At 42.5% G+C, this 13,363-nt stretch overlaps 1 protein-coding gene across 1 annotated transcript in view; it reads left to right on the top strand.

The window, feature by feature from the left end:
- LOC140188198 (double-strand-break repair protein rad21 homolog) overlaps positions 1-13,363 on the top strand; it is a 99,480-nt gene that overhangs the window by 68,848 nt on the left and 17,269 nt on the right. Inside the window, exons 11-12 of the mRNA XM_072244235.1 lie at positions 436-546; positions 1,457-1,537. Of these exons, the coding sequence (XP_072100336.1) occupies positions 436-546; positions 1,457-1,537 (192 nt within the window). The remainder of the gene's footprint in view (positions 1-435; positions 547-1,456; positions 1,538-13,363) is intronic.

Raw genomic sequence — 13,363 nt, 5'->3', positions numbered from 1 at the left:
AGATTCAGGATCACACAGTAACAGCGGCAGCGAAAAAGGCATTTCAGAAGTTTCTCCAGATGTTCCTCTGTTCTCTCACGTCTGTCTCCATCAAATCAGAATTGTGCACGGCACCCCACTTGACAGATCACAGATATCATTCACTGGAGAGGCCACGCAAGCTGTGTCGCGCCGCCATCTTCTCCTCCTCCTCTATAAAACAAAAAAAAGTTGCTTTTCTTTAAGGGAATGATTCAGCACTTAGCTGCAGTAGATTTAGTTACTTGGTGGCTTATGCAAACACTGACACAGCGAGCCCTGTTCTCAAACTTCACATTATTACAATTTAATTAAGCCCTCGGTAGAATATTTACTAGTAAATCTTTGTAAATGTAAGACAAAACACAATGAATTTTTTGATAAAATTTAATATATTTTCCTCTTACTTTTAAATAGGAACAATCTGACTCTGACTTAATGCAGGTGGATCTCCCTCTGGAGGAGTCATTAGTTATTCAGCTTTCTGTTGGAGAAGAGAGAGAAAGTGAACAAAATGAAATTGCAGAGGTGAGGAAAATGTGTACGTTTCAACCAGAGATAAAGAACCAATGTTAAAAAAAGACCTGTACTTTAAGATCCAGCCTGTGTAAAACAATGTTTACCCAGCCAACACAACAGTCACTGAGATTTAAATGTTGCAAGTGTACCCACTTCCTCTGCAAACTCATTCAGCATATCCAACATTCTGTGTGAAAAGGTTGCCCTTGGGTCCCATTTATATCTTTCTCCTCTCACCTTGAACCTGTAGCCTCCAGTTTCAGTTATACTATCTCACTATGCTGAAAGGTATATGCTATCTTCAAAATCATGATTTCTTGCTCAGGGTCGAGATTCGTCTCTACCAAAGGAGGTGTAAGGTGCTCCTTCCCTCCGTTAGCCTGCAGATCACCCTTGGGCAAGGTGTAGCCCCTGCTTACCTCCCAAAATCAGAGTCACGTGAAACCATGGGAGCAGATGGTAGATGTTCGAATGAATAGCTGGTATATATCTTAAGTCCTGGTTATGTGACCACTGATGTCAGGCAGACAACCTCTGAAGAGTATTGATAGTGGCTGGCATCACCTGTCTTGTAAAGATACTGCCCTGAAGAAGGCCATGGCAACCCACTTCTGTAGAAAAATTTGCCAAGAGCAATCATTGTCAAAGACCAGGATCATCCACGTCATATGACACGGCACATAATGATGATGAGTTTGTGAGACGTCAGTCCCTGATGTTGGCGAGAAGGATTCCACCAGGTTAAATGAACTGTGAGCAACTTTGTTGTGCCTCAATCTGGATTTCAAAGCCATTGTTCTAGTTTACAGTTGAGTAGCCGATCTTTCTACAGTAACATAAGCTGCCAAATTACCTGTGATTACATCTCAAAGAATTGTGATTTATCCATTAAAATTTTAATCTTTAATTTTTTGCACAGAACCAAAGTCGAGCAAGAGATCAGGATTTTGAAGAGTCACGTAGCAACCAAAGAACACAGCACCTTTGGCATACCCTACGGGTATAATTTTACACATTTTCATGTTTCTGTCTTTGTGGGTAAAGTAGTCTGTCTGCTGTTCAGTATAATTAATTGAAATGATCCTGTTTTTCTTGAGTGCTTTTTGACCTTAAAAATGGTGAGGAGTGAAGTAAGGGTGTGAGAAATATCCTATTTGATGCAAGTGACCTCTCTTGCAAAATAGATGGACAAAAGTCCAATTTAAAATGGATGGCAGTCTTCACTAAAGTTTTAAGCAACAAGTTGTAAATACAGTACTTGCATTGTAGGCAAAGTCAGAGCAGTGATTGTTGGGGCTACTGTACTTATTTGGTTCAGATTTTATCTTGTCAGTGTAGACTGACAAGAGTCTCCTAATCCACTGTCTTCTAGTTAAATTGTTACTGTTGTCTGTACTTCTAAATATCTTTTATTAATACACTTGCTTCTTCCATTGGTAGTTCTGTTGAATATTTCTGAAATTGGTACTTGCTATGTTACTACTACATCCATGGCCTATTTCCATGTTGCCAAGAAATCCACAGTGCTGTCACATCCCCACCTATAGCCTAATGCAGTGAAAACTCAGTGGTTCTTAATACTACCAGATTTAAAATCAATCTGTAGAGCTGTCCAATTCTAAATCCCCAAACACTCCCTCAAAATGCTCCCGGTGCGGCCTTCTATATATTGGCGAGACCTGACGCAGGCTGGGAGACCGCTTCACTGAACACTTAGGCTCTGTCCGCCAGAGAAAGCAAGAGCTCCCACTGGCCACACGTTTTAATTCCATGTCCCATTCCCATTCTGATATGTAAACACAAAATACTCTGCAGATGCTGGGGTCAAAGCAACACTCACAACACGCTGGAGGAACTCAGCAGGTCTATAATTACCTGGACTATCCCTACTACCTTTTCTGAATAAGGGGAGAACATTTGCCTCCCTCCAATCCTCCGGTACCATGCCCGTGGACAACGAGGACATAAAGATCCTAGCCAGAGGCTCAGCAATCTCTTCCCTCGCCTCATGGAGCAGCCTGGGGAATATTCCGTCAGGCCCCGGGGACTTATCTGTCCTAATGTATTTTAACAACTCCAACACCTCCTCTCCCTTAATATCCCTTAATATCAACATGCTCCAGAACATCAACCTCACTCATATTGTCCTCACCATCATCAACTTCCCTCTCATTGATGAACACCGAAGAAAAGTATTCTTTGAGGACCTCACTCACTTCCACAGCCTCCAGGCACATCTTCCCACCTTTATCTCTAATTGGTCCTACCTTCACTCCTGTCATCCTTTTGTTATTCACATAATTAAGAATGCCTTGGGGTTTTCCTTTACCCTACTCCCCAAGGCCTTCTCATGCCCCCTTCTTGCTCTTCTCAGCCCCTTCTTAAGCTCCTTTCTTGCTTCCCTATATTCCTCAATAGACCCATCTGATCCTTGCTTCCTAAACCTCATGTATGCTGCCTTCTTCCACCTGACTAGATTTTCCACCTCACTTGTCACCCTACCATTCTTTATCTTCCTCACCGGGACAAATTTATCCCTTACATCCCGCAAGAGATCTCTAAACATCAACCACATGTCCATAGTACATTTCCCTGCAAAAACATCATCCCGATTCACAGCCGCAAGTTCTAGCCTTATAGCCTCATAATTTGCCCTTCCCCAATTAAAAATTTTCCTGTCCTCTCTGATTCTATCCTTTTCCATGATAATGCTAAAGGCGGGACTTCCGGGTCATCAAGGGAATGGCGGCGTAAGGAGAAGGTCTCTCGACAAAAAAGAAGGTAAACTGCCCCAAAATCGAATTTAGACAAATACTTAATATTGCATAACTATATTAATAAAAGGGGCAAGGATGATGTCTAAGAACAAGATTAAAAAGTCCGCTTCGAAGGCTGATAAACATAAAGAGACGCAGCAAGGCGACGGGCCTAGCTCCCCCACGGCAAGCCAGGACGGAGATAATGAGAGGGAATCGGTGACTCTGTCTTTGATTCTCGGAGAGATTCGCGGGTTCCGACAAGATAACAGCAAACAGCTGGAAGATATTAAAGGAGAAATAATAAAAACTAACTCGCGGATAGATGAAGCCGAAGCGAGGATTGTTGGAATTGAAGAGAAGCTACAAAACGCAGAGGAGGTGATAGCAGAAATGCTGAAGCTACAAGACCAACTCCAGTGGAAACTAATAGATCAAGAAGGCCGCTCGAGAAGGGAAAATGTGAGGATCTACGGAGTTCCCGAAGGAACTGAAGGTAAACCCGGATTGATGATTCCCTTCGTGGAGAAGCTACTTAGAGAGAACCTTGATATACCGGCCGCAAAAGACCTACAGATAGAAAGGGCTCACCGCGCGTTGGCACCACAGCCTCCGGCAGGCGCCCAGCCCAGATCGATTCTGGTCAGATTTCTCAGTTACAGAACGAAGAAAGAGGTGCTTAAAAGGGCATGGCAAAAGAAAGGTTTCATGTGGAACAACTGTAAAATCAGTTTAGACCACGACTACGCACCGGGGATTCTTGCCAGACGGAAGGAATATACGGAAACACGGAGAGTCCTGAAGGAAAACAACATCAGATTCCAGACCCTGTATCCAGCTTGGCTGAGAGTCTTTTACGACGAAGGGACAAAAACTTACGCTATGGTGGAGGAGGCAATGTCGGACCTGGCGGACCGGGGACTACCTATTAAAGTTATCACCCAACCGGAGTCGCTACTGGAGAGGATTCGGCAGAAGTCGTGGCAGTTAGTGGGGCGAGGACGCTCCACACGAACCAGAGTGTCAAACTACAAGGAAAAGCTGCAAATATTCAGACGCGAATGTACAGAGAACACAGATTAATTAAGAGAAATGACTGAAAAGAGTAAATCGGACTTAAAGGTAAAATGAAAACTGGTCACTGAAAATAAACTAGGCGGAATAACTTGAATGATAGCAATTTGGTCGAGACATAAATAGGAGAAAATTCTCTATGATTATTCAAACTGCTGAGAGCCCTCTAACACAGGGTGAAGATAGAGGTTATCCCTCTGAACTGAGGCGGGTCGGTGCTCAGGCCTCACTGTGGGAAGTCGGGAAAAATCTTCAAATATTACACGTTCAAAAATGTCTAGGGTGTGGTTATATGTCTTGGTTTATTGTTGAGAAGGGATTGCTTACTGTTTGGTTAGAAAAGGAGAGTGTTTTTTTTCTACTAGAGAAAAATGCAAACTGAATTGGTAAAAATAATTTCCTATAATGTTAATGGGGTTTTGAATCCAATTAAAAGAAATAAGATAATGTCTAAATTGAAAAAAGAGAGGGCACAAATAGCTTTCCTCCAGGAAACACATATGAGCCAATCTGAACATGGAAAATTAAAAAGAATGGACTTTAAGCATGTATTTTATTCATCATATAAATTGAGTCACAAAAGAGGGGTAGCTACTTTAATATCAAGTACTCTTAATTATGAACATATTTCAGAGACTAAAGACAAAGAAGGACGGTTCGTAAAAATCACAGGAAGAATAGAAGGTACAGAAATAACATTGCTGAATGTTTATGCTCCTCCAGGTTGTGAATGGTCATTTTATAGACACATTTTTGACCTAATGGTCAGTTCTCAAGGGGTAGTAATTTGTGGAGGGGATTTTAATATTAGATTAAATCCTATATTAGATTCTTCAAGAATAGTTACTCAGAATAAACCTCTGACTCGGAAAGTGAATTCATTGATGGAGGAGTTGGGAATTATAGATGTCTGGAGGGAATTACACCCTACTAGTAAAGATTATACATATTACTCTTTCCGTCATTCAGCCTATTCAAGGATAGACTATTTCTTTATCTTCAATACAGATAGACTCAGGATAAAAAACTGTAATATTGCAACAATTGATCTGTCGGATCATAGCCCAGTCTCTATGTCTCTAATCCTGGAAAGGAAAATGAGGAAAACACTATGGAGGCTAAACTCACATATACTCAATAACCCGAAAGTAATGGAGAGATTAAGGGGAGAAATCAAAGAATATCTAGACCTTAATGACACAGGAGAAACATCACCAGTGATCTTATGGGATACATTGAAAGCTGTACTGAGAGGGAAAATTATTTCCATTACCACTCACATGAAAAAAATCAATGCACAAAAATTAGCAGACCTTCAAGGAAAATTAAAACAACTTCAAGTTGTAGATAGCAACAAAAGTAATTCAAATCGAAAACAGGAAATTAGGAAATTGCAAAGTGAAATTGATGATATTTATACGTTGGAAACTCAAAGAAATTTTCTTTACCTGAGACAAAAAAATTATGAAGTAGGAGGTAAATCAGCTAGATTATTAGCATATAAAATACGAAAACAACAAGCAGACAATACAATTCATAAAATAAAGAATCCAAAGACAAAGCTTGTGGAGAGTACAATAGGGAAAATTCAAGAGAGTTTTGAAACATATTATCGAGAGCTGTACTCCCAACCCCGGGCCCCCAATGAGCCCTATATAGACAGTGTATTGAATTTCTTTTTAGATTTTTTTAGATAATGCTAAAGGCTAGGGAGCGGTGGTCACTGTCCCCCAGATGCACACCCACTGAGAGATCTGTGACCTGACCCGGTTCATTACCTAGTACTAGATCTAGTATGGCATTCCCCCTAGTCGGCCTGTCCACATACTGTGACAGGAATCCGTCCTGGACACACTTAACAAACTCTGCCCCATCTAAACCCTTGGAACTAATCAGGTGCCAATCAATATTAGGGAAGTTAAAGTCACCCATGATAACAACCCTGTTATTTTTGCACCTTTCCAAAATCTGCCTCCCAATCTGCTCCTCGGTATCTGTGCTGCTACCAGGGGACCTATAGAATACCACCATTAGAGTAACTGCTCCCTTCCTGTTCCTGACTTCCACCCATATTGACTCAAAAGAGGATCCTGCTACATTACCCACCCTTTCTGTAGCTGTAATAGTATCCCTGACCAGTAATGCCACCCCTGCTCCCCTTTTCCCCCCTCTCTATCCCTTTGAAAGCACTGAAATCCGGGAATACTGAGAATCCATTCCTGCCCTGGTGCCAGCCAAGTCTCTGTAATGGCCACTACATCATAATTCCATGTATGTATCCAAGCTCTCAGTTCATCACCTTTGTTCCTGATGCTTCTTGCATTGAGGTACACACTCTTCAGCCCTTCCGCCTTACTACCTTTACACCGTTTATTCTGCTTCTCTTTCCTCAAAGCCTCTCTATATGTTAGATCTGGCTTTACTCCATGCACTTCTTTCACTGCTCTATTATTCTGGGTCCCATCCCCCTTGCAAATTAGTTTAAACCCTCCTGAACCATGCTAGCAAACCTACCTGCAAGGATATTGCTCCCCCTCGGGTTCAGGTGCAACCCATCCAATCTGTACAGGTCCCACCTTCCCCAGAAGAGATCCCCATGATCCAAAAACCTAAAACACTACTCCCTGCACCAAGTCCTCAGCCACGCATACAACTGCCACCTCCTCCAATTCTTACCATCACTGTCATGTAGCACTGGCAGCAATCTCGAGAACACCACCCTTGAGGTTTTGTTCTTCAGCCTTCTGCCTAGGTCCCGAAACTCACACTTCAGGACCTCATCCCTCTTCCTGCCTGTGTCGTTGGTACCAACATGTATCGCGACTTCTGGCTGCTTTCCCTCTCGTACCAGGATGTCATGTACCCGGTCAGAGACATCCCGGACCCTGGCACCCTGGAGGCAACAAACCATGCGGGGGTCCTTCTCACGTCCACAAAATCTCCTGTCTGCTCCACTGACTATATAATGTTTGTCTTATCTTTCTATGAACGGAGGTGTGAAATGGTGTAGAGAACCTGGGGTAGAGGTGTTAAGACTACATTGTAAGTAGTTGATAGGTGGTGTCGTACCCCACACCCTCCGTTCAGGGATGGGTTTTTCAGTTTGACAAAGATAGCTTCTTTAACCCCTCTTTCAAACCACCTGTCTTCCCTGTCCAAAATGTGCACATTGTTATCATCAGAACTGAAGAAGTCTTTCAAATGAGTGGTGAAATTTCCTCTGGACAACATAGCAAGTCCAGTTGCCTTGATTTACTACTACCTGATTGATAATGATCTGGATAACCGAATACCTTCATAGACAAGTGTCACCATGCTTCTGGCATCAGTATATCATGCCCACAATTTACTAACCCTAATCTGTATGTCTTTGGAATGTAGGAGGGAAGTGATGCACCCGTTAGAAATCTATGTAGTCATGGGGAGAATGTACAAAACCCTTTCGGATAGCAGTGGGAATTTAACTGCTATCACTGGCGCTATGAAGCATAGTGCTAACCGCTGCACTACCATACCGCTCCTATGCTCAACAATGGCAAGCCCCAATATGTGAGTGCCAGATTGGAGGTTGAAGCAGTTGCAGCCATGTTCAGTTAAACATGTTCAGATAGATGAGCCTTCTTCCAAATTTTTACACAATAGAAGACAATCTTCAGATATTTGGACTTACTCCAGATAATATCAAGGGACGGATGAGAGTGCTGGACATGGGAGCAGACAATATCCCAGCTGTAGTGCTAAATACAGATTTGGAGCACAATCTGTAGTAACGATTGGAGTGCCACAGTAGCATAGTGGTTAGCATGATACTATTACAACTCAGGGTGTTTGAGTTCAGAATCTCGGTGTCCTCTGTAAGGAGTTTGGAATGCATGTGTTTTCTCACTGTCAAAATCCGTACAGTTAATTGGTTAATGGTCATTGTAAATTGTCCCTTGATTAGGCTAGGGTTAAATTGAGGGTTGCTGGTGGTACAGCTTGAAGGGCCGGAAGGGCTTTTTCTGCCATGCTGTATCTCTAAATACAGTGGATTTGGTTAGTAGTTGGGACCACTACATATTGGTCAAATTAACCAAAGTTTAATGAGAATAGTTAAAATGCTATGAAAAAGACAACCTCCTGTTTAACTGAGTAACAATGTACTTAAATAAAATGCAGAACAAATTAGAATACTACCAATTCTAGTACAGTACTATAAAACTGTATTAATTCCTAATAGTTATTGACAGGGGAATTCATCCAGTGTATGCTGCCGTGTATGGGGTGTCCGGGGAGGGATAGCAGCTCTTCCAAAGGGGCTTGTCGTGTCCATTCTGCAGCAGCTTACTCATCTTTGGTCCCCACTGGACACTCAGTTTTCACCTGTAGCTCCAAGTAGCTGTTTGCAAGCCACATCAGCCACGCCATGGTACACCTCTTTGACAGGTGGGCTTAACCAGGTGAGGGTAGCCAGTGACCACATACTCTAGTGAAATAGGGCCATAGATGCCCGTGAAGACAGCTCTGGTTGTCTGGGTGGATGTGATCAACAATGAGATGCGATGATCAAGAACACAGTTCTGCAACACTTGTGGAGAGCGAAGGGTATGATAAGGCATGGAAGAAGTCATTGTTATCCACTGCAACTGAGGAAGACTCCAGTTTGTGATGAAAGCTTGTACCACTGTACCTGGACTTACGAGGTTGTGAAAATGGAACTGTCCCATTGCAACAGCTTTTCAACTTTAAAAACTCCTCCGCACAGATTTGACTATCATCGTTGGATTCAAAGGGCATAAAACATGCTGCTGTGTTCTTTTGATTGACTGTAAATCAACAAAATTAGCACAGATGCCTAATGCAGATTATGGACTGTCTTCATACAATGCTTTCGATGATTGCATCCTCTAAATCTTCATTTTCATTGTAACATTCAAAATGATTGTTGAAACCTTCAGATTCTTCACAGTCCTAACTTGCTGAAGTAATGAAATCATTTAAATTTCACTCCTGGCCATTTCTGGAATCTCCAAGCCAGAATGCTTGAAACTGCAGGTAATAAAACAGTTCGAAATTGTCTTACTGCTTACTTCTCACCAATTATCGTTGACAATAATCGCTGCTTTTTGAACACAAACACATGCAAATAACGCTATATTAAAACTTCATTTTAAGCGTGGTGTAGTGTCTAATGGCCACGCAAGTTCACACTTCTGACTCTAGTTGGAAACTGTTCAGCAACAGTTTACTGTCCCAATTAAGTGGCATAGTGTCCAAAATAAATAAAGGGAATCCCAGATATTTTCTCCATTAGTCTTTGTTCTCTAAGAGTTGTTCCAAATAAGTCACTGTCCTGATTAACTAATGGACCAATTAACTAAAATCCATTGCAAATAATTAAAAATATAAAATAAAGCTGATGCATTTACAGTCCACATCAATGAAGAAAATAGCCTAGATATGTCCTATTTATACAAAGCATCCTGTTGGTCTATTCTCAGTTATTATCAACAATACTATCAATAATTTGGCAAAAAACTGCTTACCAATGCCCAGCTTGGGTTTTACTAGGTCTGCTTGCTTCTAGGTATCATCACAGTCTTAGTCCAGATAAGGGCCAAAGTGCCTAATTCTAGAGGAGTAGTGCAAGTAATTGGTTTTCATATTAAGGTGGCATTTGACTGTGACATCATGGAGGTCTGCTAAACCTGAAGTCAGCAGAGATCAAAGGGAAAACACTCAAGTGGCAAAACTAGTTGTAGCTGTTGGAGATCAGTGTTTCCAGCCCTAGGACATCACAGCAGTGGTTTCTTAGAAGTTCTCTCAGTCTACCATCTTCAGGTTCTTCATCAGTGATGCTCATTCCATCCGAAGTAGTGATGTTTGCTGATGATTATACAATGTGTTGACCTATTGTCAACTCCTTGGCAAATCAACCTTATTGCAACAATCCAAGCATATGGTGTAAAAGGGGCATGGATAGCAAATGCTTTGAGAGGCTGGTTAAAGACTACATCTGCAGCATGCTACCACCCACACTGGACCCCTACAATTTGCCTACTGATGGAACCTGTCTACCAATGACACCATAGCCACAGCACTACACACTGTCCTCACTCACCTGGAGAAGAGGGATGCTACATTAGAATGCTGTTCTTGGACTACAGTTCAGCCCTCAACAACATAATTCCCTCCAAGCTTGACTCTTGAGACCTCGGCCTGCACCTTGCCTTGTGTAGCCGGACCCTGGACTTCCTATCGGATCGCTGGTAAGAATGGGCTCATCCACCTCTGCCCCTCTGACCCTCAACACAGGAGTCCCCAGGGTTGTGTCCTGAGTCCCCTCCTCTACTCACTTTACACCCATGACTGCTGCCACACACAGCTCCAATCTGCTGATCAAGTTTGCAGATGACACGACATTGATCAGCCTTATTTCTAGCAGTGACGAGACAGTCTACAGAGGAGAGGTTGACACCCTGACACAGTGGTGCCAAGATTCCAACCTCTCGCTCAATGTCCAAAAATCAAAAGAGCTGATCATGGATTACAGGAAGAATGGAGATATGCTTGCTCTGATCAACATCAATCGGACTGCAGTTGAAAAGGTGAGTAGTTTCAAGTTCCTTGGATTACACATCACCAAAGATCTCACTTGGACTGTACACACCGGCTGTGTGGCAAAAAAGGCACAATAGCTTCTCTTCCACCTCAGGCAACTGAAGAAGATCGACATGAACCCCCAAATCCTCAAGACCTTTTAGAGGGCACCATTGAGAGTATCCTGACTGGCTGTAAACCAACCTTGATCGCTGGGCACTGCAGAGAGTGGTTCGGACGGCCCAGTGCATCTGTGGATGTGAACTTCCCTCCACTGAGGATATTTACAGCAGCAGGTGCGTAAAGAAGGCTTGGAAGATCATGGGGGACACCAGTCACCCCAACCATAAACTGTTTCAGCTGCTTCTGTCTGACAAATGGTACCGCAGCATTAAAGCCAGGACCAACAGGCTAAGGGACAGCTTCTTTCTACAGACTAAATTTGTACATGCAACGGAATCATAATGCAAAGATTTTTACTCCCTCACATTGTGGGACAGATGTAAGATTTAAATAAATTCAAGTATAAAATTAGACAACATCAATGGAGGGGAATAAACAGTGTACGTTTCAGGCTCTTGGGTCTCAGATCAAGTCGTCAACTGTTCCTCTCCATGGATGTTGCAGTCAAATGATCAAGATATGCAATCAGATCATCATCTTGCAATACAATTTTAAGAGTGGCCAATGAAGGAAATTGCATAAAACTCGTGCTGTCCAATATTGCTACTGAAAAGTTTGAGTTTTCCAAGGAAAACAGTAATAGTCCTTTCACATGGTATGAGATTGCAATCTTTTCCTTGTAACTGTTTATTGAATAAATTCAGTTTTTCAGATATATCTGACAGGTAAAATATGTTAGACTTAGCTGTGACAATTTGTTCTTCAAGCTGCGAATCAGATATAAAGAAAGAAAAATGAAAATATTAGCTTAGATTAGATTATGAGGACACTCAGTCCTCATTTATTGTCATTTAGAAAGGCATTCATGCATTAAGAAATGATACAACGTTCCTCCAGAATGATATCACAAGAAAACACAGGACAAACCAAGACTAAAACTTACAAAAACACATAATTATAACATATAATTACAACAGTGCAAAGCAATACCATAATTTGATAAAGAGCAGACCATGGGCATGGTAAAAAAATGTCTCAAAGTCCCGATAGCCGCATCATCTCATGCAGACGGTAGAAGGGAGAAACTCTCCCTGCCATGAACTTCCAAGCGCCGCAAACTTGCCGATGCAGCACCATTGGAAGCATCCGACCGCAGCGGACTCTGAGTCCGTCTGAAAACTTTGAGCCTCCGACCAGCCCCTCCGACACAGCCTCTCCGAGCACCATTCTCTGCTGAGCACTTCAACCCCGCCTCAGCCACTGAGCAACAAGCAAAGCCGAGGACTCGGGGCCTTCCTCTCTGGAGATTCTGGATCACACAGTAGCAGCAGCAGCGAAGCAGGAATTTCAGAAGTTTCACCAGATGTTCCTCTGTGCTCTCACGTCCATCTCCATCAAATCAGGATTGTGCACGGCACTCTACTTTGACAAATAACAGACATCAGCACCGGAGTGGCCGCTGCGAGCTGCGTCGTGTCGCCATCTTCTCCTCCCTCCTCCCTCAGCCCCACTCAAAAATACATACATTTTTGTGAGTGTGTGTATATATGTAATGTGTGTGTGTGCCTCATATAACAATAACAACAATACAATTGTGTGAGTAGACTATAAAAAATTAGCGCACCTCAAAGAATTATAATAATTAAAATAGCTCGTGAAAATGTATCAGTATTAAATATACACGTAAAATAAAACTAGCTTTGTAGGCAGTATTTCAAAAAATCTTTAGCAGTATTTTTTTAGCCAAATTGTTAAAAATGCTATTATATATGCGATTTCCATATAGCAATAAAGAGCATGTACTCACCAAGAAAAGTGAATTGAACTTCCTTTCAAAATATGACAAATATGAGGAATTTAATTGAAATTGTCATGGTAGATGGAGATGGGCACATGGCCAAGTGGTTAAGGCATTGGACTAGTGACCTGAAAGTCATGAGTTCGAGCCCCAGCCGAGGTAACGTGTTGTGTCCTTGAGCAAGGCACTTAATCACACATTGCTCTGCGACGACACTGGTGCCAAGCTGTATGCATCCTAATGCCCTTCCCTTGGACACATCGATGCCGTGGAGAGGGGAGACTTGCAGCATGGGCAACTTGCTGGTCTTCCATACAACCTTGCCCAGGCCTGCGCCCTGGAGAGTGAAGACTTTCCAGGCACAGATCCATGGTCTTGCAAGACTAACAGATGCCTTTAAGATGGTGATGCAGTGGTAGGCTCACGTTCGTTCCTGCCTCTCTGCAGTTTAGTTGTTTCAAGCAGATGACCCCACTGCAGTAACTGCAGCCTTCAT

This window comes from Mobula birostris, chromosome 2 (assembly GCF_030028105.1).
Source record: "Mobula birostris isolate sMobBir1 chromosome 2, sMobBir1.hap1, whole genome shotgun sequence".
Classification (NCBI taxonomy): Eukaryota; Metazoa; Chordata; class Chondrichthyes; order Myliobatiformes; family Myliobatidae; genus Mobula; species Mobula birostris.
Note: the sequence above shows the minus strand (reverse complement) of the source record. Positions and strands in the feature narration are given on the sequence as shown.